The sequence below is a fragment of the Dendrobates tinctorius genome, unplaced genomic scaffold (genome assembly GCF_039654945.1).
Source record: "Dendrobates tinctorius isolate UK_male_01 unplaced genomic scaffold, ASM3965494v1 ptg000057l, whole genome shotgun sequence".
Lineage (NCBI taxonomy): Eukaryota > Metazoa > Chordata > Amphibia > Anura > Dendrobatidae > Dendrobates > Dendrobates tinctorius.
Genome location: NW_027361725.1, coordinates 25,674,453 through 25,700,875, shown reverse-complemented (window position 1 = coordinate 25,700,875; position 26,423 = coordinate 25,674,453). Strand labels below are relative to the sequence as shown.

Below are 26,423 nucleotides of genomic sequence, written 5' to 3'. Positions count from 1 at the left end.
CCTACCTTCTGATGCCCAGTGCCGAGGCTTGCACCACCTGTTGCCATTGTCCTTTGATCTCTGACCCTTTTGTGCAGTATAGGCAGGCTTGAGACTGCAGACTTTACAGAACTTTTGGCTTTAGGCTCAAAGCGAACTTCTTTAGTGGAAGGCATTTTCTTGTAAGGAACATTGCTGTTAGTTCCTTTTGCAGCAGCAGTTGAGTGATCCTGAAATTTCCGGGCAGAAACTCTATTGACGGATAGCTGCCCTGAGATTGTGGGTCTGTTCTGAGCGCTCCCATCAGCAGTACCTTTTACTGGTAAAGCTTTTAATATTGGCTGTGGGGATGTCAGCTCAGAAGAACCTTTAAGATCAGAAGACTCATCACTTGTCTGTTCTTTTATGCTTTCATCTGGACATGCCTCAAACATACTCTCTATTTGATGATCTGTGGATCCTTCTGCAGTTGTAGGTGGTGTTGAAGCCCTTGCCGATCCACTAAGCTCTCCACAATCACTGTCATGAGAAGAAAGAGATAAGTAAGAGTAGAAGTCACCTCTTTCAAGTTGTTTGCGAGAATGTTCCAGCACTTTTTTCCTTATTTGTGCCCCAGTCCCTTGTTTCTGGCCAACTTCTGGAGATGATCCATGAAGTGCATTAGATGTCATATCCAGAATTTCCTTTACAAAATCTTGTACAGAACAATCTGGACTGCTAGACCTTTCATGAGTAGAACTATGACAAGAACATGACCCCTCATCTGCTGATCCATGAGCAACCACAGAAGGTGGATCTTTTTCAAGCTGCAATAAACTGTTATCCAGCATATCTACATCAGCAACTGAATCACTTGTAACCCGCAAGTTGCTCTTCCCTTTAGAAGAAGGTCCTAGCTCACGTGGCTTGTGGAAAGCCAATGCAGGCATGCTTGGAGGATGAAGTTTTTCTGTTTTGGTAATTGATATTGATGGGTATGGACCAGATTTTATTTTTTTTTCAGGGAAGATTCTATTGGTCAAAGTGTCCTTCATGGTAATTTCCCTATTATTTAAATTTCCATTTTCCATGTCATCTACCAGTTGATTTGAGTTTAGTAACATCTCTTCATCACCTACTTTTTCCAAAACGTTATTAGTACTTTTAACATTTCCATTGCTCTCTTTCTGTCTTTGCATAGAAAATGGCAAACTCTTCTCAGATTTATGTGTCCCAGACAAGTCTTGTACTAGTCTGTTTATTTTTCTTCTCTCTCCTGAAAGGAAAAATGAAGGCCTGATCCAGGCTTGCAACTCCCTTCTAATAAAATCAGATCCTAAGGGAAGATCTGTGCCATCTCCACCATCATCCTCACTTCCCAAACTAGAGTTTGGCCCCTCAAGTTCCTCTTCCTCCTCTTCTTCAGTTAACGTGAGTGTGGAACTAGACAGCAAATCACTATCATCTTCTTCGTCAGTGCAGGCCGAGGTACATGATACATTAACAATCATACTCAGATTGGCTTCACTTTCCTCTCCTCCAAGGGAACGACTCAAGTGTTTGCGGAAAGATGCATTGGAATTGAGCAATCCTAGTCGGCCTTTCAGCATAAGCATATCTTCAGATCTTAGTGAAAGTTCCTCACTACTACTCAGTTCTGTCACCTCGGAGCCAACATCTTCATTACCTGATGATTCTTTATCTAGTGGGGACTGCAATCCAGTAAGTGATGCCTTACGAGAACCACTCCTTAGAGTTATGTCATCAGAAAGACTACGCTTCATTTTTTGTTCCAATGGGCATTCTATGTCCTCCAATCTTTTTAGTAGGTCCAAGGTACGCTTACTTAATTCTTCTCCTGGTTCACTTCCTGGGGTAACATCAGCTGAACCTTGCTGACTAAAAAGGTCTTCATTGCTCTTATATGAAGCTGGCCAGCTCTCGAGAGACACGCTACGCCTGAGAACTGCAGATTCTAGAACTTCACCAGCTCCTGAAAGCGATTCCAGTGAGGATGAATTAGGTGGAGTGTTTTCTGGACTTAGAATTTCAATAAGATCCTCAACTGTATCTTCTGGACTATGATCTTCTGAGCTAGCTGTAAGCATTGTTCTGTTTGCACCAATCTGTCCTGGAATTCTTTGGAGACAAAAACTAGGTATTAGCCTCTGAGTTTTTTCGAGCATCACAAATTTGTGTTTATCAGCTTGTAATTGTGAAGAATCAATAAATGGGAGCTGGCTTTGTGGCTTTGTTCTGTAATACTGAGTATGTCCAATTTCTTTATCCCCAACTTGCCCCACATCCACATTCTGAACTAAGCACCCTTGTGGTATTTCTCCATCAAGTGACAAACATCCTTCTGAATTGGCAGCAGTCACACCTTCTCCACTTGCAATTCCACTCTCGCTCTCAGAAAGTCCACAGGAATCTTTCTGATGTTTTTTTCTATGAAAATGAGGGGTTTCAGAAGATCCATCAGCCAAGTCTGGCAAAGATAAAAATGGAAATCCTTGAAGAAGAGAAAGAGGGAGGGGTGCTAGGGTGCTAGATTTCTTTGAAGTTTCTTTAGGTGAAGGATCTATGTTTGTTCTGAAAATCTCTATGTCATGCACACTGTAGACTTGATACACAGCAGGTGTTTGGAGAGGACTTTGTTGTTGAACTTGATCTGAAACACCTTGTTCTGTGCATTGTCTTCCATCTGATAGAAATGTCTCTGCTTTTATCTGCTCTTCATCCTGATCACCACCTATGGCCTCAATTGTGATATCAGTCTCATCCCATTCCAGAGCTTCCTCGCCGGGAGCACTACTTAAATCAGCCCAATCAGGGTCCACCAGTAGATCCATTTCCTAAAATATCAGAGTTACACAGTAAATATAATGTTTACATGGCTATTGTTAAACAGATATCATGTGTACTTATGTTCATAGGAAACAGACAACTTATTATGCAATAAACCATCAGCATTGTTTGTGTTTACAGATCTGTGGAAGTCCAAAACCATAGAGATGCATAGGTACACGTAAGATCTGTAGATACTGTAAGATAACATTAATTGGAACTATTAACAGAGTAATTTATTTTATATTTTAGGAACAGTAGAAATTGCTGTCAAGGTGTTCGTACACTTTAAATGCACACAATATACAATATTCATGCACAGACTGTAACAGAAGGATCAATTATACAATGGAAATATAGCTAGATACCAAATCTTAGCCATGTATCTGCATTCTATACAATAAATGGTCATATCTGAAATGTGCAAATTAGAAATTTATTAAAGGTCTCTTACATCTATCATGATTAAATATGATATTAAGGGAGGCGCATTCCTATATTACTAGCAGCTGTAAGCTGCTATGAGTGAATTGCCTCCTGCAATCTGATACTTCTCTGAACACAAAATAAATCTCTTAATTTCCAAACTCACCTGCTCTTCCCCCAGTTCCCTCAGAAGATGCCTTTGCCATTGTGTGCTCTGCATCACAATGGCTTCCCATCTCCTCTCCAAATTGACACTAAGAAGCTGCAGATTGGGGACATCATGTTGTGGAATCTGGTCCTGGAGGTTTAGAAGATGATGACATAAACGCAGGATGGATGACACACCGCGTCTCCGAAGCCTGAGCTCAGAGCAAAGAGTCTATAGGAAAAAGAACAGATGCAGAACATATATAAATGCGAATTACATAGTAGTAAAATACCACAACAAATGGAAATGTGCACCACGTGTTATGTATTTCCAAGGGCTCATAGATATAATGTTCTCAAAAAACGACAGTATTTCGTAGTTACTTTTTCTGTTCCTACTCTAGTACCTCAATCATTGAATTTTTTTTTGCTTAAGAAGCAATTCCAGGCAAGTTCATAAAGTATGTCTCTTCTGCCCTTGCTCACCTACCTTCTTTGTTATGCCCTGGCACTATTCTACATCTCATGTTGCCTTACCACCTATAAATGTTGTGTGTGGATGAGGTGGTCCTGGTGATATGTGATTTCATCTCTCTTACTTTAGGGTGTTTTTTACCGTCCCTCTATGAATATGTATGGTTCTTACCAGGTGCATATGTAAGGGGGACGAACGGACCGCGGGTACCTGCATGCCGGGTCTGGACAGAGGGGCCGGGCGGATAAAAGAGGAAAGCGCATGCAGCAGGAGAGTTTTGGCGCGAAAAAGACACCACATCAGCCGTTGTTATTGAGTTCCCAGCAGGAGTTACAGTTTGAGGAACTTCTGACACAAGTGCTTCACAAGAACTGTCCTTACTTGATCCTTTATTCTTTACCTCAGAATATCCTTTGCTTATTGTCCTGTTTAACCCATTGTTTAACCCTTTGCCTCCCTGTGTGGTGTATTCCCCTGTTCTTAAACTTGTTAACCCTTGGTTTGCCTCCTGTCTGTCACTGCATCCCGCAACCTGCTTACACTTGGCATAGTCAGCAGGATGCAGTTTACGGTTGCAGAGGTGGCAGACCAAGCAGTCAGGGGTGCCCCAAGGGCCAGTATACTGCAGGGGACAATATTGAGTAACCTCCCTAAGTTTACAGGGAACAACATTCTGTTATGGAACTGGACTGAGCGAGTCAGGGGTATGTTGAGGATGCACCCCATGACCTCCATAATGAAGGCAGAGGTTGTCCTGATGGCTCTGGATGGAGAGGCGAGAAACTCCATTATGTTACGGCCTCCCCATGAGCGCGATACCTTTAACAAGGTGCTACAGATTATAGAAGAGATGCACGGAGACCCCACAGATGTTGATGAATTGCGTATGTGCTATTTCCACCGGGTCCAAAGGGAGCAGGAGTCTGTGACCCAATACATGAATGTGCTGCAGAAGATCCACGCTGTGATTTTTAAGCGAGATGGCATAGGCGTAGGACCCCTGACATAGTGCTGAGAGACCAGCTAGTGACAGGCTTTAGAGAAGCACTTCTTAAGCAAGCTTTGCATGAGCACATGTGAGCTAACCCGTGCAAGAGTTTTTCAGAGATGAGGGCAGAAGCTTGCAAAAGAGAACTGGAGCAGAGGACCGCAGCCTTGGCAGGGATAGTGCGGAGCCGCGAGGCATCTACCCAGAACGAGGAAGAGCAGGAGTGGTCCCGCGAATTACGGCAGGGAATGCAGAAAATATGGGAAGAAATTGAGAGCCTGAAGGAAGTCCTTGCTGCCACCTTGGAGTCCGCTCTCATACTCCAGGGAAACTTACGTCAAGCGGAGAGAGACATTAGAGGAGAGATGCGGAGCATAAGAAAAACTCCAGACGCAGCCCCAAAATTTATTTTCAGATCCTGGGGTGAAGAGCAATTGCAGAGGAGGAATGCTTCCTGTAGAGGACAGTGATCCAGACCGAAGCGCCCACCAGACAGGCATGGACGTGAGTGTTGGACGTGTGGAAGAATGGGGCACCTGTCTAGAAGTTGCTATACAAGACAGCCGACAGTGAAGATTCTCTCACCCTCCTGAAGGTTATGCCAACTGGAGAGAGCACTGCATCTGGAAGAAATGGTACGGTGAGAGGAGGGGAGCCGCACCCAGAACCAGACAGAGCCATGACATCGGACGCCAAGAGGAGAGGGAGCAGATGTTGACTGTCTATAGTAAGGTGAAACACTCACTACCACAGTTCCCGACGGTGATGAGGAAGAATCCCTTGCCTCATCCTCTGAAGTGGATAGTTCACCGCCTGCTAGTCCAAGTGAAGTACATAGGCCTGAAACTCCAGAGATAGCTGCTCCGTTGAACCTGGACATACTCCCGTCCCCTATGACCCAACCTGACTACCACTCAACCTGAGGTTCTGAGTACTCCTGATGAGCAAATTCAGGAGAAGCCTCAAAATGTTCAGTGTGCACAGAAAAGTTTCTTTTGGCAGAATGTGGTGCAAAGGAGGCAGAAATGGATGTGAAAACTGTGGGCATCTGTCCCACCTATGGAGGACATAAAAGAACATGAAGAGGAGAGCTAAAGGAGAGGAGGAGTGTAAGGGGGATGACAGGACTGCGGGTACCTGCATGCTGAGTCCGGAAATGTTGAGACTGCATTGTTGTGAGTTCATTTTCCCCTTCACCATTGAGGTCTGATGAACTCCCTCTTCTGGTGAAGGAAGGTAGTGAGGCTGATTACACAGCACCTGAGCAGAATGATGATGACTGGGTGACTAGAATTGCTGACTTGATATAAGGCAGCCGACGCCCTTTTGCCTTGCGGGTGATTACTCTGAGGGATTCTTGGAGACCAGTCTGATTCCTGCTCCTCAAAAGCTAAGTTTTCTGCTCTACTTTTTGCATTTGTGTTTTGGTTTTGTTTTGCCTTGTTTTTCTGGATTTCTGCCTTTCCCTGCTGGGGGAGCTGAATTCCTTTTTGCTCTGTCTTCAGAAAATACCTGATTACTGATATAGTCTTTTTGAAGCCTAGCGTCTTCAGGGCTTTTTTCCCTATCAGTCTGTTGGCTCTTGTTTTTGAGAGGGTTTTGGCGGATTGCAGACAGCAGCTTTTCTATTCTGTCCTATTTAGTTAGCTTGGGCCCCATCATTTGCTCAGCCTATCTTTCTATCTGTGTGAGTGTTTTTTCATCTTGCTTCACCGTCATTATATGTTGGGGGCTGCCTATTGCTTTGGGGTCTGCTCTGGGGCAGTTTAGATTTCCCTTTCTGTCTTTAGGCTATGTAGTTCTCCGGCTGTGATCGAGGGGTCTAGGGCACCGTAGGAACCCCCCACGGCTACTGCTAGTTGTTGTTGTTAGGTTCAGGGGTCTGCAATCCGATAGCTGCCAACTTCTCTGGTTTTCTGGACTTAGCTAGTATTTCTGTTTTTGCCTCCTACGGTGACTTATTTCATAACACTGCATCCCCTGTTCCCGGGGGGAAGCATTAGTGTGCCGAACCTTCCTCCTGACGGGGGGGGGACCGGGGGAATAAAAGAGGAAAACGTGTGCAGCAGGAGAGCTTTGACGCAAACCTGGGGCAGCGCACAGTGAGAGGAGCGCTGCGCCCCATCCCTATAGACAATACCGGTGCTGCGACAGGCCCCACCTCCTGCAGAGGGGCCGTAGCAGAGAGAAGGGCCAGAAGTGGTGCCGCAGACCAGATAGAGAGGGAAGCCGTGTGTCCAGTAGCAGCAGAAGCCAGGCAGAGGAGTGCTCTGTCCTGGGAGCATCAGCAGCGTGCAGGCCAGTGTCCACCATCTCCCGCCTCCAGCAGCGGAGACCAGAGAGGGACAAGAACGTGCAGTGTGTGCCCGGTGACTACAGAGAAAGGTGCAGTGTGCCTGGTGACTATAGAGAGATGGAGACGCACAGTGTGAGCCCGTGACTACCAGAGAACAAGGTGCCGTATGCTCCATGTCCGTACACGTGCCCCATAAGAGTGACCGGGAATGGGACAGACACTTGCACCCTGACTTTGCCAGTAAATATTTGCCCAGGTACTTGTGCTCTGACTTTGTCAATGTATATTTGCCAAGCCACATTGGGCTCGTACATTACTGTGGCCTTCACCGTTGTTAGCCACTGCATCTTAAGGACTAGGCTCAGCGGAAGGTACCAGAGACCAATCGCTGCTGCCAGAAGACGGGGAATTGATGCCCACAGGACCTTCCTGGAAAAGACACCACGCCAGCCGTTGCCGGCGCTATTGAGTTCCCAACAGGAGTTACAGATTGAGGAACTTCTGACTCAAGTGCATCACAGGAAGTGCCGTTACTTGATCCTTTATGCTTTACCTCAGAATATCCTTTGCGTATGTCCTATTTAACCCCTTGTTTAACCCTTTGCCTCCCTGCGTGGAGTATTCCTCTGTTATTAAACTTGTTAACCCTTACTCTGCATCCTGTCCGTCACTGCATCTCACAACCTGCTTACACATACACTTGAATAAAAGTGGATTTCTGACTGTATTTTTTTATTGATATTACTTACAGACCATGGTACTGTGCATTTTATGGTATTTTGATAAGTCTATTAATGAATTATATTTGGGCTTCATGTGCACTTGCAATTTATGAGTGGATTGATACCAGGCTAACTATGTATACAACCGGACTCTCTTTCCTGTATCATTTGTTCATATTTTAGTGTTTTTTTATAGTGTTTCTTGTGAACTATGAAGCTCTGGAGAGGGACAGAAGCGTACACAAAATAGGACAATACCGTTCGGTGAAGGATAAGTATAAGCGATGGTACCTTTGTACCCGTGTGTTATGATTAGGTAACCGAGGAGGATAGCAGGGCAACCAGATAACCAGAGAGATTGGTAACTTAGCGGATTGCAGACCCCTAAACTGACAACACAACTAGAAATAGCCGTGGGTCGTACCTACGATGCCCTAGATGCCTCGGCACAGCCAAAGAATTAACTAAGCCTAAAGAGAGAAAGGGGAAAGCTAAACTGCCCTGGAGCAGAAGCCCAAAGGAATAGATAGCCCCCGAACATATATTGACGGTGAGACAAGATGAGGCACAAAACACAGGCAGAAAATAGAGTAAGCAAATGATGGGGCCCAAACTGTCTAGATAGAACAGGACAGGAAAGGATACTGTCTGCAATCACGCAAAAAACCCTAAGAAAAAATCCAACACGTCTGATATGCAAAAATACTGAGGCTACACGACCTCTCCCCCACTAAATAAGAACTCTGGTGTGAACTGGATGCAAAACAAAAGATACTGATATAACAGGGGATTAGAAATACTGAAAAGACTGACATGAGCTGTGGCATATGGAACAGAGTCCAGCACAGATCCCAGCAGGGAACAAGGTTGAACTCACACCAGTAAAGCAGAAATCAGAGAAAAGCAAAAAATGGATCAAATGCAAAAAGATTCAAGCAGACAAATAACTTATCTGAAAGATGCAGGACAAAGCAGGAGGCAAGCAGACTTCCAAAATGCTCAGGAAGAAAACCAAATCACCGGCAACAACTGAGGGAAGGTTGTTCACTTAAATCTCTCCAGTCTGTAACACCTGACTTCTAATCATCCTCCTCAGGTGATTGACTTCTGTCAGCCAGACCAGCTCCATTACCAGCAGCAACCAGCAGAGGGAGTCCAAATTCAGAAGTCAGGTCAAAAGTGTTCACAACACCCGTGGCTGGAAACAGTCAAGTTAAGGTGTGCTGTGCTGCGGGAATGTAGAGCTTTTGGATTCCAAATTGTTTTTTATTAAAGTGCCACTCCAGCATTTTTTTCATTGCATCGTTGGAATGATGCTTTAGATTTAAGTCCACTGTCCCCTGTCTCATACTCACACGTTGAACACCTTCATTCTTTTCCTGTGTCGCTCTAGTCCAACTCCAGTGAAAAGGGTCTGCTCGAGCGCATCGGAGAACATTTTTCCAACTTTTCAATATAAGTCTATGAGAGCCTCGGTCTGGCCTTGTTCTGGTTTTCATAGACTTGCACTGAGAGCTTGTGACATAACTTCTGACTTCTAGCCAGTCAGAAGCTACTGTCACAAGATGGCGCTGCTGGAATGGAGTGGCGTCCGTAAGAGGTGAAGCCATCAAAAGGTGAGTATAGGACAGGGCATGGGGCTTATATAAAAAGCGCCAATCCAGTGCTGAAAAACACAAACAAATGCTGGAGTGGTGCCTTACACCAATGCATTTCTGCACTGGACCAGCGCCTTTCTTAAGGCAATTCATGTGCGGATACAGTAAAATCATACTGACAGCCTAGAAAAGAATAGATAAGATAGATATACACACACAGAATACATATATATACATGTCAGTGATAAACACACATATATATGTATTTATATTACATAGATAGATAGATAGATAGATAGATAGATAGATAGATACTGTAGATAGAAGAAAACCCGGTAACTCATTTGCGATGTACAGTAAAATCACACTGACAGGTTAGAATAGATATATACACATAGAATATACTGTATGTGTATATATATATATATATATATATTTCTATGTATAGATGTCAGCGACACACACACATATATATATATATGTATATATATATATATATATATATATATATATATATATATATCACGGTGATCAGCTGTGAATACACTGAGCATGAACTGCCGTGACCTCTTCACTGGCATTTTCCCACGGTACAGAGGTTATCGCAGTTCACACTGTGAGGGATCGCAGACTCTGACATCACCGCTAGTCAGTGAGGCTGTGCTGGCAGGATCTCTTCATTCACCAGTGGTTTTTCAGCCGAGCCAGTCAAATCTTAGCACCGTCCAAGTTGAAAAATGTATATCCCCCACATATGGATTAGGGTGTGGGACACAACTACGGAAAGGTATGGTATATTGTTGCTTTTTTATTTTATTTTTATTACAGGAGAACGTGGGCTTTGCATGGATTAGTTGTGGTTGTAAGTATGGTTTAATTAAGAATAATAAAGGAGTATGTGTCTAGTTCAATTAAAGGACTTTTTGTCAGGGTGTTTGAGTTTTCTTTACAATTTGACTATGGGGTTAGTAATAGGGGCGTTTTATTGATGCCTCTACATTACTAACCTTGGGGCTTGATGTCACCTGAAAGGTGACATCAACCCCACAACTATTATCCCATATGCCACTGCTACAGGTCAGTGGGAAGAGCAGGGCTATGTGCCAGAATTTACGCCTTTTCTGGGGCAGCTGAGAGCTGATGTTTTTAGCCAGGGGAGGGGTCAGTATCCATGCTCCCTTCTTTGGCTATTAACATCAGCCCTCAGCAGTCTGCATAGTCATTGCTGGCTATGAATTATAGGGGGACCCCACGCCATTTTTTTCCATAAAATAATCTTTAATTAATTAAATACATGTCCAGTATTTTGCACACACTCTACTAATTGTATTTGTCACTGACATGTATTTATCTACCAATTCTATGTGAATTTACTGTATGTAAACCATGTCTCCTATCCTGTCGGCTCCTGCAGTGATTTTACAGAAGCCGGCAAATGAATTACCGGCTATTCTTCTATATATCTCTCTCTGCAATATAAATATATATATATAAATGTCACTGATATATATACTGTATATATATATATATATATGTGTGTGTGTGTGTGTTTTGATGAATATTTGGTTTTAAAAGGAAATGTAAAGGACAGAGAACTGCTGTATGGAAAAGCTCATGTTAAAATCGCATTGCATACGGATTGCATATGCATGTCATACAGATGTTCCGTTTAAAAATCGCACAGAAATCACATGACAATTGCATGGCACAGAGAAGGAGAATCTGGCTAGAACGATATATGGGTTTGTTGGAAAAGATTCACTATAATTTGTATTTTATTCATTGGGATCCCTGAGGTTGGTATTCATGAGTCCAGTGGGCGGTCCTATTAGTGATTGACAGCTATCTCTATGTGTACAGTCATTAGGGGCAGACTGTCAATTACTAGTAGGAACGCCCACTGGACTCATACAACAAACAAAGTGATTTTAATTAATAAAATTCAAGCTGTGCTGAAATTGCTCCAACAAGAATGTATATCTGATCGACCCCTCTTGCTCTATAACACCCTGCCTGCAGATCAGATGCCATTTTCAACTTGAAAGGTTCCGTTTATTGCAATAGCCTCCCCATACTCAGCAGCCACTGCAGAGGAAACTGTATAGAAAGATGTACATTTCCCAGGAAATAACAGCAGATCACTGGCTAATAAGAAATATAATAATAATAATAATAATAACAACACAAAATTAGAATATCATCAATTAGTTACTTTAATTCAGTTCTTCAATACAATATTAGGGCTTTACCTGGACTGTAATATTGCTCAGGATGTAGGATTGTACCACTCGCCTTAATCTAATGAAGAAGTAAAAGGACTCATTGTTTTGTTGCTGTATTCCTTCATTTCATGAACATCTTTCTATTGTTCCTTTCAACTGTTTGTGCCTTGATGTCCATTATAATAATTGCACCTTGCTGCTATATACACTGAAACTATAAATGAATATTATTTCTGGTGGTAAAATTGTGCCTGCATTTGAATAATAGTACCAATAAGGAAAAACATCATGTAATTACAGCTAAAAATCATAACATTACTTTCCTTTTTGTGCAAACTGCAGATTCCTGTCTATAGTCCAGCAATGCAGACATGCTGATTCTGACTCCATGGCAGTGACTAGGTTAAGTGTCAGCTACTGGAGAACCAAGAGGAGCCATCAATATGATTCGTCTTACACAGACACCGGGTCTGACAAATAGGCCGATTAAAAGGCCACTGAGAGCCATCTCTCTCTGCCAATTATCACCATGTATCATCCCTGGTCCAACGAGGGAGGCAGAAATATGGCCTTTTAAATGGCACTATTAAAGTGCTCACTGATAATGAAGCACATGGCAGGGCCCTAATCACTGCTCACAGGAGAGAAGGACCCAAGGAAGTGCATACGTCAGACTGGTAACCAGCCAAGTGAATGGAAATAGGGCAGGGATACAGCACGGATCTACTGGAAGACACACGGAGCATTATCACATGATTATACAGCCTACAGGAAATTTGATATGGTAACTCGGAGTCAATCTGAGTCCTATGTGGGCCTAGAAAAATAATTAAAAATTCTTCACAACGTTTCCCAGGGTAGTTACTGTCACGTGCCCCATCCTGTGTGACACGGTCAGCAGGCCGGTAACTAATACAAGAGGACACGGCACGTGTAATTGTCCAGTGTGATGCGGCCCGCAGGCCGGTAACTAATACAACAAGACAAAGGGGGATAGGGAAACAATTACAACGGAGAGCCCTGCAATAGGGAACGGGGAACGTGGAGACCTCCTGAACTCCCCTGAGTCAGTGTCCCTAACGCTCCTAACGTTCCCTATGCCGGTTCCGCATCGGGCGCCGCTCAGGAACCTGTAGCCCTGGCACACCCTACACCTATCCCTTGCTAGGGAGCTGGGTGGCGCAGGCACTGGCCCCACCGCTGCACTAACACCAACATGAGGAAAAGTGACAAACAGGGAAACACTTAGCTTTGCTCTGATGCACTTGCTCCTGGCAACAGAGACCAACACCTGAGTGCATCTTCCTCCACCGGGTCCAACACCTGGGTGCAGCTTTACAGCAACAGCGTCTAGCACTGAGTGCTGCCTTGGAGCAACAGAGTCCAGCACCTGAGTGCAGCTGTCCAGCAACCGAGTCCAGAAAACTGAGTGCAGCTCTCAGTAACAGAGTCTGGCAAACTGAATGCAGCTCTACACCATAGCTGCCACTCCACCAAGCTTTGCAGGAATTCTTCACTGACACCATAGCTGCCACTCCAGGACTCTGAATGAGCCGCCATGGACTCTCCTCCAGCTCCCCATCCAGCTCCTTCCTTCACCCAGGATGGTTGGAAAGCCCAACAATAAAAATATCACCAACGTGAGTGAGCACTACTGACACACCTTTATAGAGCAAACATACCTGTTAGTGATTCCCGTGCAATTACTCTAACCACCACCGGGGGCAAACTATCTTTAAAAACACCAGTGCAATGACCATACTGGCCACCGGGGTAAAACTATCTCTAAGCATAAGTGCAATGACCATACTGGCCACCGGAGACAAAACCAACCCTGAGCAAAACAGCTCACAGGAAAAAAAAGGTTACTTGTGCATTTAATGTCAGATCCACCCTGGATCATGACAGTTACATGGTCATCCATATTACATAAAGGTTAGCTTAACCCTCATTTGGCTGCCAGTCATCTATCCTGAATCCCAAAACACATGGACACCTAGTTCAGCCGAGTGTACATGTGTTCTTGAGGGCTCGCTCAGCGTATATTGAGCGTATATTCTCTCATCCAAGAGAATCAGCTTGATTATGGTAATGACACTCGGATCAAGCTCTGTCAGAGTTTAATCCGAGTGTCACCTTAGTGTAATTCGATTTTGTCACATTAGAGAAACACGTCACAGGTGTGGAGAAGATGGAGAACTTAATTTCTCCATCTTCTCCATTGTCTCTGTGTGCGTACATTGGACTGCACTGGGATGACATCCAAGTGCAGTCTGATGTTTCACACGCACCCATAGACTTGTATGAATAGTATTGGCATGAAAAAAAGAATTGCGGATCTGCATTGCCCCATAAGGCCACATCGCACTAAGCGAGACCGCTAGCGATATCGCTTAAGCATCACCGATTTAGTGACGCAGCAGCGATATTGCTAGCGATATCGCTATATGTGACACTTACCTCCGACTGGCTCCCCCGCTGTCTATCGCTGATTGCGCTAGAACGTCCTGGCCCGTTTCTCGTCGGCGCCAGCAGGAAGCCGCCGACGAGAAATGGCCCAGGACGTTCTAGCGCGATCAGCGATAGACAGCGGGGGACGTGGGCGGGAGGACGTCTTCATCGCCTCGTCTGACAGATAAGTAGCGACCGCCGACCGCTGCTACGTCGCTGGTGAGATCTGCCTGTTTGGCAGCTCACTAGCAACCATTTAGCGATGCACCAGCGATCCTGACCGGGTCATATCGCTGGTCGGGATCGCTGGTGCATCGCTAAATGTGACGGTACCCATAGTATAACATTGGGCCGAGTGCTATTAGATAAAACATCAGATAGCAATTGGATGTGTTATACACTCATGTGAGTGAGCTCTAATAAGGAGAGTGGAGTAAACCACTGCAAGACACCTCTGCTAGTGGTCTTTCTTGTTGGAAAACAAAAGGATTGGACTTTGTAATTCACCAAGCTCAATGCTTTTCTACCCTGACATTCTCAATTGTACATGGAAAGACTAGAAGCAATGGGATGAAACTGAAAGGGAGAAGATACAGTTGAGATATTAGAAAAAATTTTGACAGTGAGGGTGATCAATGAGTGCAACAGGCTGCCACGAGATGTGGTGAGTTCTCCTTCAATGGAAATCTTCAAACAGAGGCTGCAGAGACATCTGTCTGAAATGGTTTAGTCAATCCTGCGTTGAGTAGGGGATTGGACACGGTGACCCTGGAGGTCCCTTCCAACTCTAACATTCTATGATTCTATGGCATAATCCAGGTTAGTCAATAAGCGCCCATACACCTTAGGTAGTTTGACAGTCCCACCAAAATCCAGTTCAGTTGCTAGTATAGGCATTTTAGTCTATTCTTCTGGAAAGTCCTAAAACAAGGCAGTTCCAACTGGACAATTGCCATATGTTCAGTCATTCTTATTGAGAACCTTTCACCCTTATTGGGGCCATTTTTGCGGACAAGAATATGGGAGACAGTGTGGCGGTCACTGTATGGAGCTCTATGTCTTTGTTAGGACAGGTGCAGATGACCACAGATTCTTTCATCCAAGAGAATCAGGACCACTATGTAAATGAAACTCGGATCACAGTTTGATCCTCTAAGAAGAAGAAAAGATGGAGAAAAAAAAAGTCTCCATCTTCTCCATTCTGTAAATGGCTGAAATCAGCCTGCACGCAGATGACATTGAAGTGTGATCCGATGTTTCCAAGTCCTCATTGACTTGTGATCTGAATATTGGATCAAACTCGGCCAAGTCTCAGTCCAAGGAAAACATTGGATATGTGCACGGGCCCCTAGACTAGCATGGTCCGATATTTTGTTGGATCGTTCTCAGACTGAAAATACGTGACACTTGTGTGCCAGGCGTTCCTTCATGGAATACCTGTAATTGATTGGGACTTACTCCAGAATATAGTGCTATTGAAACAAAACCAATCCCAGTATAAACCACTAGGTCACCAGGGCTTGCTAAACTGAAGTAGTATGGAATACCATTTATTACTATGCACAATTTTTCATCATTGTTTGGCTACAAGTGAAAGGTAATTACTGAATTATTTTTTTACAGGTTTATTTATATTAATGCTCTCACTCTTACCATGAGCCGCTCATGTAATACCGGCCGTAACCATGAACAAGAGTGGTGCTGTTACTGAAAAATAAGCAGACATTTTTTCTAACCTCAAGCTCCTTGAAGTTATCATGGAGTGGCCGTGATTCTCACTAAGGACTGAAGACTATATATGGCTCTTAGTTATCTGTGGTGTAAATTAAAGTGGCCGTCTTACCAGGTTTAAAGCTAAGTTTTATCATGGCTTGGAGAGATCAATATAGCAATTTCTCCCAAGTGCTTTGCTTGCTGCTGGGCAATTTTCTCCAATACAGTTCACATTTAGAAGTCTATGTAGTGAGGGAAAAACAATATCGCAGATCTAGAAGTTTTCATTTTACCAGCAGGATGGTGTAAGATAGGGAACATAGGACAGGCCAAGGACTGGGATTTTACATTTACTATTTGGATACCTGGATGTAGTGATTTAAAAGGCAATACAGTAAGGTTATGTTCATCTGTTATGTCAGCACCTGTATATTCTGACATGTCGCTTGTCTGATCCATTTCCAGGAACCAACAAATGTAATTATTTTCCAAGAGGGATCCATTCCATAACTTGTGCAAACAGAAGGAGAGGGACCCCATTGATTATTATTATGGGATCTATCTGGGTGAGTAATTTTTATTGTTACAAACCAGGTAGTCATTAATATATAATGAGTGTCCGCCAGCTTCAAAAAAATGTAGAAAAAAAGAAGGTTAAAACAACACTCAAAAGAATCCCCTGGAGTGCTGTGGTTACCTTTTTTTAGGACAGGGTCACAGCAATGTGATCTTTAGGTCAGGGTGACACTTGCGAATGCAATGCAAGAAATTCGCTTGAATCTCTCACCTCAATACCCGGCACTACCGCCGGTGGATCGGACCGTAGCGTTTGGCTGCATAAAAAGACATGCAGCCGCACACTCTGGTCCCGAGTGGCAGTGGCAGTGCCAAGTATTGAGGTGAGAGACTCACGTGCGTTTCTTGCATTGCACACGCAAGTGTGACCCCGGACTTAGGTTATGTGCACACAAAGTCTTTTCAGGAGAATTCTGCTCCCAAAACTGCCTGAAAAGGTGTTATCTAAATGCTCAAAAGAATGAATTTTATGTTAAAAATGATTTGCTGTACAGACGCTCCAGCATTTCAGTGTCTTTTAATTCCTTCAAGTTTTCAAAGATTCCAAGCAATTAAAAGAAGTGAACTGATCGCTCTAAATATGCCCTATGCTTTATAATCAAAGTCAATTGAAATGCTCAAAAGATGCTGGGAAGAGGTCTTTATGAACGTTTTAGCTTGAAAAGCTGCAAACAGTTTCTTCACTCTTGAATAGTGTAAACCAGTAAAAAAGATACCCTAAGAATGCTAGAAAAACACTAAAAATTTTTTTTTGCCGATGCTCAAAAATATCTATAAGCCATCATAAAACAACAACAACAAAAAAGACACTAATAAAGATGATTCATGGGGAAAAAACATGGGCATTTCCTCAAGCACATTCTTTAAAGACACTTGGTTTGCACTTCTGGAAATCGTAGCACATACCCTTTGTCATCAATTTTGAGAGTTGCAGCAAGGAAAATCCAATTTCACTATTTTTCACTTGTTTATTTTATTCCTCATTTACTCCATATTAAACAAAAACATTTTACCTAACTTCAGCAATAACCTGTTTATTTTCTGGTACTGTAACAGTATTTGATCACGGTGTTAGGTTTTTTTCCGCGGATGGACAGAAGGTTTGTTTCACCATCCATATAATTTCCATGTCATTCGTCTCTCCCTTGTAAGGTTTTGGCAAGTGCTGGACCCCATAGCTTATAAATCATTGCCTCCTTTGGATGTATCTCCTTGTGTTTAAGTAAAATCAAGAAAAAATTGTTGTATGGCAAAAGTCTGAAAGTCTGGCAAGTTTATATAATGGATTTAAGTAAATCTCAACTCAATAAAAGTAAATGTGAAATGTTACGTGATCAATTTGATATTGTCCCCTTTAATCACCCATACAAGGAGACTTTAGTCAAATAAAATTGCATCAAGGACATTTGGCTGCTATAGACATACTGCTCAATACAGAAAACTGGCAGGGGTTTCCGCTAGGACAGGGCTCAATGGCCCGGTGACCTCAGCACCAAGACTTTATTACTAATTATAGTGGGAATATCGATCTCTTATCGCACCTGTCAGCATCACTTAACCTGACTCTTGGGCGATGCAGAAGGTGGTGGCAGATTCTACTAGACACGCGAAGATGGAGGAAATTGTTTTCCACTCAAACATTATTTAATATCTGTGTGGTTGGTAATTATGTTGGTTAAACTTTTAGGCCATAGTTTACGGTCGTAACTTATTACTATACTACTTTCTATTGTAAAATCATAATATTTCCTAAATGATCAGAAGCACAGGGTTTTTTTTATATACGGTAGATGTATCAGGCAGCAATCCATAAAGTAACAAACTAAAGAGTTTAAGTTTTAAAAGGCTATGTTCACATGTTGTTTTTATATTCTTTTTTGTTGTTGTTTCTTTTGCCATGTGAGGGCTTGTTTTTTGCGGGACGAGTTGTACTTTTGAACGATACCATTGGTTTTACCATGTCGTGTACTAGAAAAAGGGAAAAAAAATCACTAAATGCTAAAACTAACCGGCCATTATGATTCTCCAGGTCATGACAATTTCATAGACACTAAACATGTCTAGGTTCTTTTTCATCTAAGTGATGAAAAAAATCCAAACTTTGCTGAAAAAAAAAGCGCCATTTTCTGATACCTGTATCATGACGTCTCCATGATCTCAGGTTGGGTGAGGGCTTATTTTCTGTGTGCCGGGCTGATGTTTTTAATGATACCATTTTGGTGCAGATATGGTCTTTTGATCGCCCGTTATTGCATTTTAATGCAATATCGCCGTGACCAAAAAAACGTAATTCTGCCGTTTTGTCTTTTTTTTCTCACTACGCCATTCAGCGATCAAGTTAATCCTTTTTTTCATTGATAGATCGGGCGATTCTGAACGCGGCGATACCACGTGTATGTTTGATTTTATTTTTACAGTTTTATTTTATTTTTTTTATATTTTTAAACACGTTTTATTTTTACTTTTGGCATGCTTCAATAGTCTCCATAGGACACTAGAAGCTGCCACAACCCGATCGGTTCTGCTACATAGAGGCAATGGTCAGATCGCCTCTATCTAGTAGAATTGCTCACTTGCTATGAGCGCCGACCACTGGGTGGCGGCCACAGCAATTCGGCACTGATAAATATAGAGGTCTCCAGGAGACCTCCGGTTGTCATGCCGACACACCAGAGACCCGCGATCATGTGACGCGGGTCACCGGTGTGCGTATTTCCGGCCCAATTGCCAGAAGCGCTTGTTAAATGCCGTTGTCAAGAGTATGTCAGCGGCATTTAACTGGTTAGTAGCTGCAGGTGGATCGTGATTTCAATAAAGCTTACATGTCCCGGGAAAAATGTGGGCTCACCGCCGGAGCCCACATCAAAGGGAGGGAGTCTGACATCGGTGTAAATATACGCCCGATGTCGGATAGGGGTTAAAAAGACCAGCAGTTTTCCAGTTCAGTTAGGGGGAAAAAAGCAAGTGCATGAGATTTCTGAAATGTCGTAGCTCTTGCTGGTACTGTAAAAGCTGTTAAATAAAAAAATAGATCCAAAAAATAACTTGTGCTACTGTATATAAACATAATAAAAATCACATACTGCTACTTAAATCTCTACACCAAGAGAAAAAGTAGACAGAAAAAACACAAGAACAATTTTTATCCCTTGTTAAAATTGCAATTTTATTAAATGCTAGCTGAAGAGCCCGGCGTTGCCCGGGTATAGTGCCTAACTGTGGGTCCCGCTTTCTTCCTTAACATCCTCGCTCTCCACCCGCCGTCCCATTCTATCCCTCCTCAGCAGCGCTCTACATCCATGTCCTGGTGTCCCTCCACAGCCCCGCTCTCTTCTTCCGCAGCCCCGTTCTCTTCGTCCACAGCCCTACTCTCCCGCTCTCTCCCTCCACAGCCCCGTTCTCTTCCTTCACAGCCCTGCTCTCCCCGTCCACAGCCCCGTTCTCTTCCTTCACAGCCCTGCTCTCCCGCTCTCTCCATCCACAGCCCCATTCTCTTCCTTCACAGCCCTGCTCTCCCGCTCTCTCCATCCACAGCCCCGTTCTCTTCCTTCACAGCCCTGCTCTCCCCGTCCACAGCCCCGTTCTCTTCCGTCCCAGCCCTGCTCTCCCGCTCTCTCCGTCCACAGCCCCGTTCTCTTCCTTCACAGCCCTGCTCTCTCCCTCTACAGCAGGGGTCTCAAACTCGGCAGACTAAATGGGCCGCACATAAAAAAAAATTTGAGCTGGGGGGCCGCATTCCTTTCAAACTTAATACACCCCATACACGCGCGGCTCTGCACACCTCATACACATGCGGCTCCGCTCTCTACAACTCGTACACACAGTGCTCCTCTCCATACACCTCGTACACACACAGTTTCGTACACCTCGTACACACAGGGCTCCGCTCCATACACCTCGTACACACAGGGCTCCGCTCCTTACACCTTGTACACACAGTGCTCTGCTTCGTATACCTCGTACACACAGTGCTCTGCCCCGTACATGTCGTACACACAGGGCTCCGCCCCGTACACCTCGAACACACAGGGCTCCGCTCCGTACACCTCGAACACACAGGGCTCTGCTCCGTACACCTCGAACACACAGGGCTCCACTCCGTACACCTCGAACACATAGGGCTCCGTACACCTTGTACACACATGGCTCCGCTCCATACACCTCATAGACACAGGGCTCCACTCCTTACACCTTGTACACACAGTGCTCCGCTTCATACACCACGAACACACAGGGCTCTGCTCCATCCACCCTGTAAACCCCTCCTGACCCCACACATAAGCTTACCTTCATCCAGTACCATGACAACCAGCACACAGACAGCAGCGTCCGTCCTGCACACACTAAGGCCCTTGATCATATGACCCCTGACTCCTCCCCCTCCTGTGACCTTATAACAGGTCCTGTGCAGTGTGTGCACACACAACAGCCAATGCCATCGCCGCTTCTGAATGCGTGCCTTCACCCGTGCCTCAGGGAGTGAGACATGTGGTGCACCGCGGGCTGCAGATGCCTGCCTCAGGGGCCGCATGCGGCCTGGGGGCCGCGTGTTTGAGACCCCTGCTCTACAGCCCCGCTGTCGTCCTTCCTCCACAGCCCCGCTCTCCATGCACCACATGCGGTGACCAGAAGAGAGAGGTGCGCAGATTGTTCGTTCTGCAGGAGTGGGCGGAGCTAGAGTGGAGCTGCAGCGCATGTGATTGGGCGGCCTGCAGGGGCGTGGTCTAGCGCGGGCGGACCTTGCCGGAGTGGGCAAAGCTAGAGCAGAGCTGCAGCGCGTGTGATTGGGCGGCCTGTGGGGGGTGTGGCCTAGCGCTGTAGTAGGCCGCAGTAGAAACCGGGGACTAAATTTAGGCCAGGAAGCTGCAGGGGAGACGGCGGATAGCGCAGTTGGTGACGGGGAGCGCCGACTGAGCCAGGACAGGGCTGGGAGCGTGCCGGCACTATTCAGCCCCTGTCCTGAAAACTGTCTTCCTCACAGCCCCGCTCTCCATGCACTGTCCTGCTGTATCCGTCCTCAGCCCTGCTCTCCAACCGCGTCCCACTCTGCTGCTTCGTGATTGGTTGGTGTCCCACTCTGCTGCTTCGGGATTGGTTGGTGATACACACACACACATTCAGATTTATTTATAGAGATACAATAATTAAAATGTTAATAATTAATTACAAATTCCTCCAAAATGCTAAGGAATACCTTTTGGCTAGGGACATCACTAAACACACCGAAAAATAGAACAATATGCCTTTTCATAAATTTAAGATTAATCCCTATTCAAAATACTGACAAAGGCACTATTCAGTCCAAACTAATAATAAACTAAATAATGTTTATGATTATCACCTCATATTCACGGCTGGCTCCAGGTTTTTGAGGGCCCCGGGCAAAAGAGTCTCAGTGGGCCCCCCTTTAACACATACCACTATTCATGCCGTGTGGCATCTGTGGTGCTGGCCAAAAAACGGACTTGTCTCCATGTGGATCACACGGACACGCATGTGATCAACATGGACACACGCACTGTGGCAAAACACGTTCACGTGAAGGAGGCTATTGATTAGTAGTGTACGTATGAAGGAAAGATGAGAAAGAAAGGAAGAACAGAGAGAGAGAGAGAAAGAGAAAGAAAGAACAGAGAGAAAGAGGGGAAAGAAAGACCAGAGAGAGTAAGAAAACAGAGAAAGAAAGGAAGAACAGAGAGAGAGAAAAAAAAGAACATAGAGAGAAATAAAGAAAGATTAGAGAGAGAAAGAAAGAGTGGACAGAAAAGAAGAACAGAGAGTGAAAAAAGAAAGAGGGGAAAGAAAGAAAGAAAGAAAGAACAGAGGTAGAGAGAAAGAAACAGAAATAAAGAAAGAGGGGAAAGAAAGAAAGAACAGTGAGAAAGAAAGAGAAAGAAAGAACCGAGAGAGAAAGAAAAGAGAGAAAGAGAGGAAAGAAAGAAAGATCAGAGAGAAAGAAAGAACAGAGAGAAGGCGAAAGAAAGAGGGGAAAGAAAGAAAGAACAGAGAGAGAAAGAGGAGAAAGAACAGAGAGAGAGAAAGAAAGAGGGGAAAGAAAGACAGACCAGAGAGAAAGAAAGAAAAAGAACAGAGAGAAAGAAGCGTGGACAGAAAAAAAGAACAGAGAGAAAAAGAAAGAAAGAGTGGAAAAAAGAACAGAGAGGGAGAGAGAAAGAAAGAGGGGAAAGAAAAAACAAAGAGGGGAAAGAAAGAACAAAGAGGGAAAAAGAAAGAAATAACAGAGAAAGAAAGATGGGAAAGAAAGATGGCAATGAAAGAAAGAACAGAGAGAGAGAAAAAGAAAGAACAGAGAGACAGAAAGAGGAAAGAAAGAAAGAAAGAGGGGAAAGAAAGAGAACAGAGAGAGCAAGAAAGAACAGAGAGAAATAAAGAGGGGAAAGAAAGAGAACAGAGAGAAAGAAAAAAGATTAGAGAGAAAGAACAGAGAGAGAAAGAACGAACAGAGAGAGAGAAAGAAACAGAGAAAGAAAGATTCTATAGAGATACCATAGCAGCCCGGCTGCCATTGTAGTGCCCACCTGAGCCTCCCGATGCAGGACATATCATGATCCACTCACATGGCCGACATCCCCGAGTCCAAGGCGATCCCGCTGTTCACGCTGTCGGAGGACACGATGGATCTGAAGCATTCCCTGAAGTGCCTCCATGGTTCCGTCACAATCTCCTCCCAAAATTACCTAATTTCCGGTCAGTTTCCAGCACGACACTTCCGGTAGAAAGTCACGTGCGACTTTTAAAGTGCTCCTCGGGGCTCCGCCGTGTACTCCTGTGTCCGTGGGAAAAGAAAACTCCCGGCTGGGGCAGTCTCTCTCTCAAAAATTGGGACTGTCCGGCTGGACCTGGGACGGTTGAGAGGTATGAATGCTCCCCACCATACACCTCGTACACGCAGAGCTCCACTCAGTACACTTCCGGCTCTGCTCCCCACACCTTTTACACACGCCTCTCCGCTCCCCACACACACGGCTCCGCTCCGTACACCTCGTACACGCTGCTCCGCTCCCCACACCTCGTACACACGTGGCTCTGCTCCGTACACCTCGTACACACATGGCTCCGCTCCGTACACCTCGTACACATGCTGCTCCGCTCCCCACATCTCGTACACACGTGGCTCCGCTACTCACACCTCATACACACGCGGCTTCGCTCCGTATACACAGCTCCACTCCGTACACCTCATACACACGCTGCTCCGCTCCCCACATCTCGTACACACGCAGCTCCGCTCCCCACACCTCGTACACACGCGGCTCCGCTCCCCACATCTCGTACACACGCGGCTCCGCTCCCCACACCTCGCACACACGCGGCTCCGCTCCCCACATCTCGTACACATGCGGCTCCGCTTTGTACACCTCGGACACACGCGGCTCCGCTCTGTACACCTCAGACACACGTGGCTCTGCTTCATACACCTCGTACACACATGGCTCCGCTCCGTACAGACCTCGTATACACACACAGCTCTGCTCCGTACACACACAGCTCTGCTACATCCCTCCTGTAAACCCCTCCTGACCCTACATCCCCCCTGTAAACCCCTCCTGACCCCACACATAATAAACTTCACCTCAACCAGCAGCATGACAACCAGCACAGCCGAGTCCTGCATACACTGAGGGCCCTGATCAAGTGACCCAACTCCTCCCCTCCTGTGACCGCATCGCAGGTCCTGTGCGTGCAGAGATGCCCAGCAGGAGCGTTGTCATTGCTGGGGTTTATCAGGGCTGCGGTGGCTGGTGGGGTCTCTGGCAGGGTGAGGATGGGGTCAGTATATGGGGGGCATGGCGGCGGCCGCGGGTATCGATGCCCAGACAGCGTGAGTGGGCCCCCTCTTCTCGTCAGGTCCAGTTGGAAGAGCAAGGCAAAGTGCCAGATTTGGCGCATCTTATGGATGGGGCGGCTGAGAGCTGATGCTGAATACAACTCCCATCATTGTTGCCTGGTACTAGGTAGCGCTGATCTCAGGGAGACCCAGTGAGAATGATGAGAGCTGCCTTCAGCAGCCGGGAACCTGGGAACAGTGTGAACTGTACCGCTTCTTCCCAGGCCCCGGTACTTGTCACGCTGATGACACACAGATGTCATCCATGCGTCATCAGTATGCACGTGCGCGACATGCATTTTGTCCGTGCTGCTGATAGAAAACTGACATGTTTGTGCGTTTTTCACACAGTCCGTGACATGTGCGCACCACCATTGAATACAATGGTTGTGTGTGAGTCCACATTTGCAACCCTTAAAAAATGGACCTTATACGGACACAAAAATAACTGATGTGTGAATGGGGCCTAAGTGAATCTATCAAGCTTCTGACTTTCACCATGGGAAAATAAGGCTATGTGCACACGCTGCAGATTCAACTGCGTTTTTTTCCGCGCGGAACCGCAAGTAATGTGACCTGCGGTTTGGTCTGCGGTTTTGCCCTGCGGTTTCACACCTCTACTATGTTAAAGGTGTGAAACCGCTGCAGAAACCGCACAAACAATTGACATGCTACGGTTTGTAAACCGCAGCAAAACCGCACGGAAAAAACCGCACCGTCAGCACAGCGTTTTTGAAAACCCATAGGGTTTCATTGTACTGTACTTGGTCTGCGGAACTGCTGCGTTTCCGCAGGGCCAAAACCGCTGCGGAAACGCAGCAGAATCCGCACCGTGTGCACACAGCCTAAAAGAAAACGAGAATCTCAGGTTATGTTTACATGTTGCTTGTTTTGCAAATTAAAAGCAGCTTTTTACAGTATAAAAACCACATACTGATACTTAAATCTCTACACCAATAATTAAAATATTAATAATTAATTACAAATGCCTTCCTGAAGAAGTGTGGATGAAATGCGCATCGAGGTGGGGGAACACAGCTCAGACATCACAGATCTTGTAAGTATTTATGTTGTTACACTTCTATGCCCTTTATTATTATGGCGCTTTGACTACATGCACTATTACTGGTGGAAAGTAATTCAGTTGAGGTGACCAATATGAGGTGATAATCGTAAGAATTATTTAGTTTGGACTGAATAGTGCCTTTGTCAGTATTTTGAATAGGGATTAATCTTAAATTTATGAAAAGGCATATTGTTCTATTTTTCGGTGTGTTTAGTGATGTCCCTAGCCAAAAGGTGTTCCTTAGCATTTTGAAGGAATTTATAATTATTAATATTTTAATTATTGTATCTCTATATATAAATCTGAATGTGTGTGTATCACCAACCAATCACGAAGCAGCAGAGTGGGACGCGGTTGGAGAGCAGGGCTGAGGATGGATACAGCAGGACAGTGCATGGAGAGCGGGGCTGTGAAGAAGACAGTCTTCAGGACGGGGCTGAATAGTGCCGGCACGCTCCCAGCCCTGTCCCGGCTCAGTCGGCGCTCCCCGTCGCCAACTGCGCTATCCCCCGTCTCCCCTGCAGCTTCCCGGCCTAAATTAAGTCTCTGGTTTCTACTGCGACCTACTACAGTGCTAGGCCACACCCCCCACAGGCCGCCCAATCACACGCGCTGCAGCTCTACTCTAGCTTCGCCCACTCCGGCAAGCTCCGCCCGCGCTAGACCACGCCCCTGCAGGCCGCCCAATCACATGCGCTGCAGCTCCACTCTAGCTCCGCCCACTCCACCCAGCTCCGCCCACTCCAGCCAAACGAACAATCTGCGCACCTCTCTCTCCTGGTCCCGGCGTCACCGCATGTGGTGCATGGAGAGCGGGGCTGTGGAGGAAGGAAGACAGTGGGGCTGTACAGCAGGGGTCTCAAACACATGGCCCCTGAGGCAGGCATCTGCATCCCGCGGTGCACCACATGTCTCACTCCCTGAGGCAGGGGGAAGGCATCCATTCAGAAGCGGCGATGGCATTGGCTGTTCTGTGTGCACACACTGCACAGGACCTGTGAGTCAGGGGTCATATGATCAGGGGCCTCAGTGTGTGCAGGAGAATGCTGCTGTCTGTGTGCTGGTTGTCATGGTACTGGATGAAGGTAA

At 45.4% G+C, this 26,423-nt stretch overlaps 1 protein-coding gene across 1 annotated transcript in view; it reads right to left on the bottom strand.

The window, feature by feature from the left end:
* The window catches only part of AKAP6 (A-kinase anchoring protein 6), a 476,852-nt gene that overhangs the window by 8,588 nt on the left and 441,841 nt on the right, over positions 1-26,423 (bottom strand). Inside the window, exons 13-14 of the mRNA XM_073577839.1 lie at positions 3,398-3,610; positions 6-2,813 (exon numbers count right to left, since the gene is read on the bottom strand). Coding sequence (XP_073433940.1) covers positions 6-2,813; positions 3,398-3,610 — 3,021 coding nt within the window. The remainder of the gene's footprint in view (positions 1-5; positions 2,814-3,397; positions 3,611-26,423) is intronic.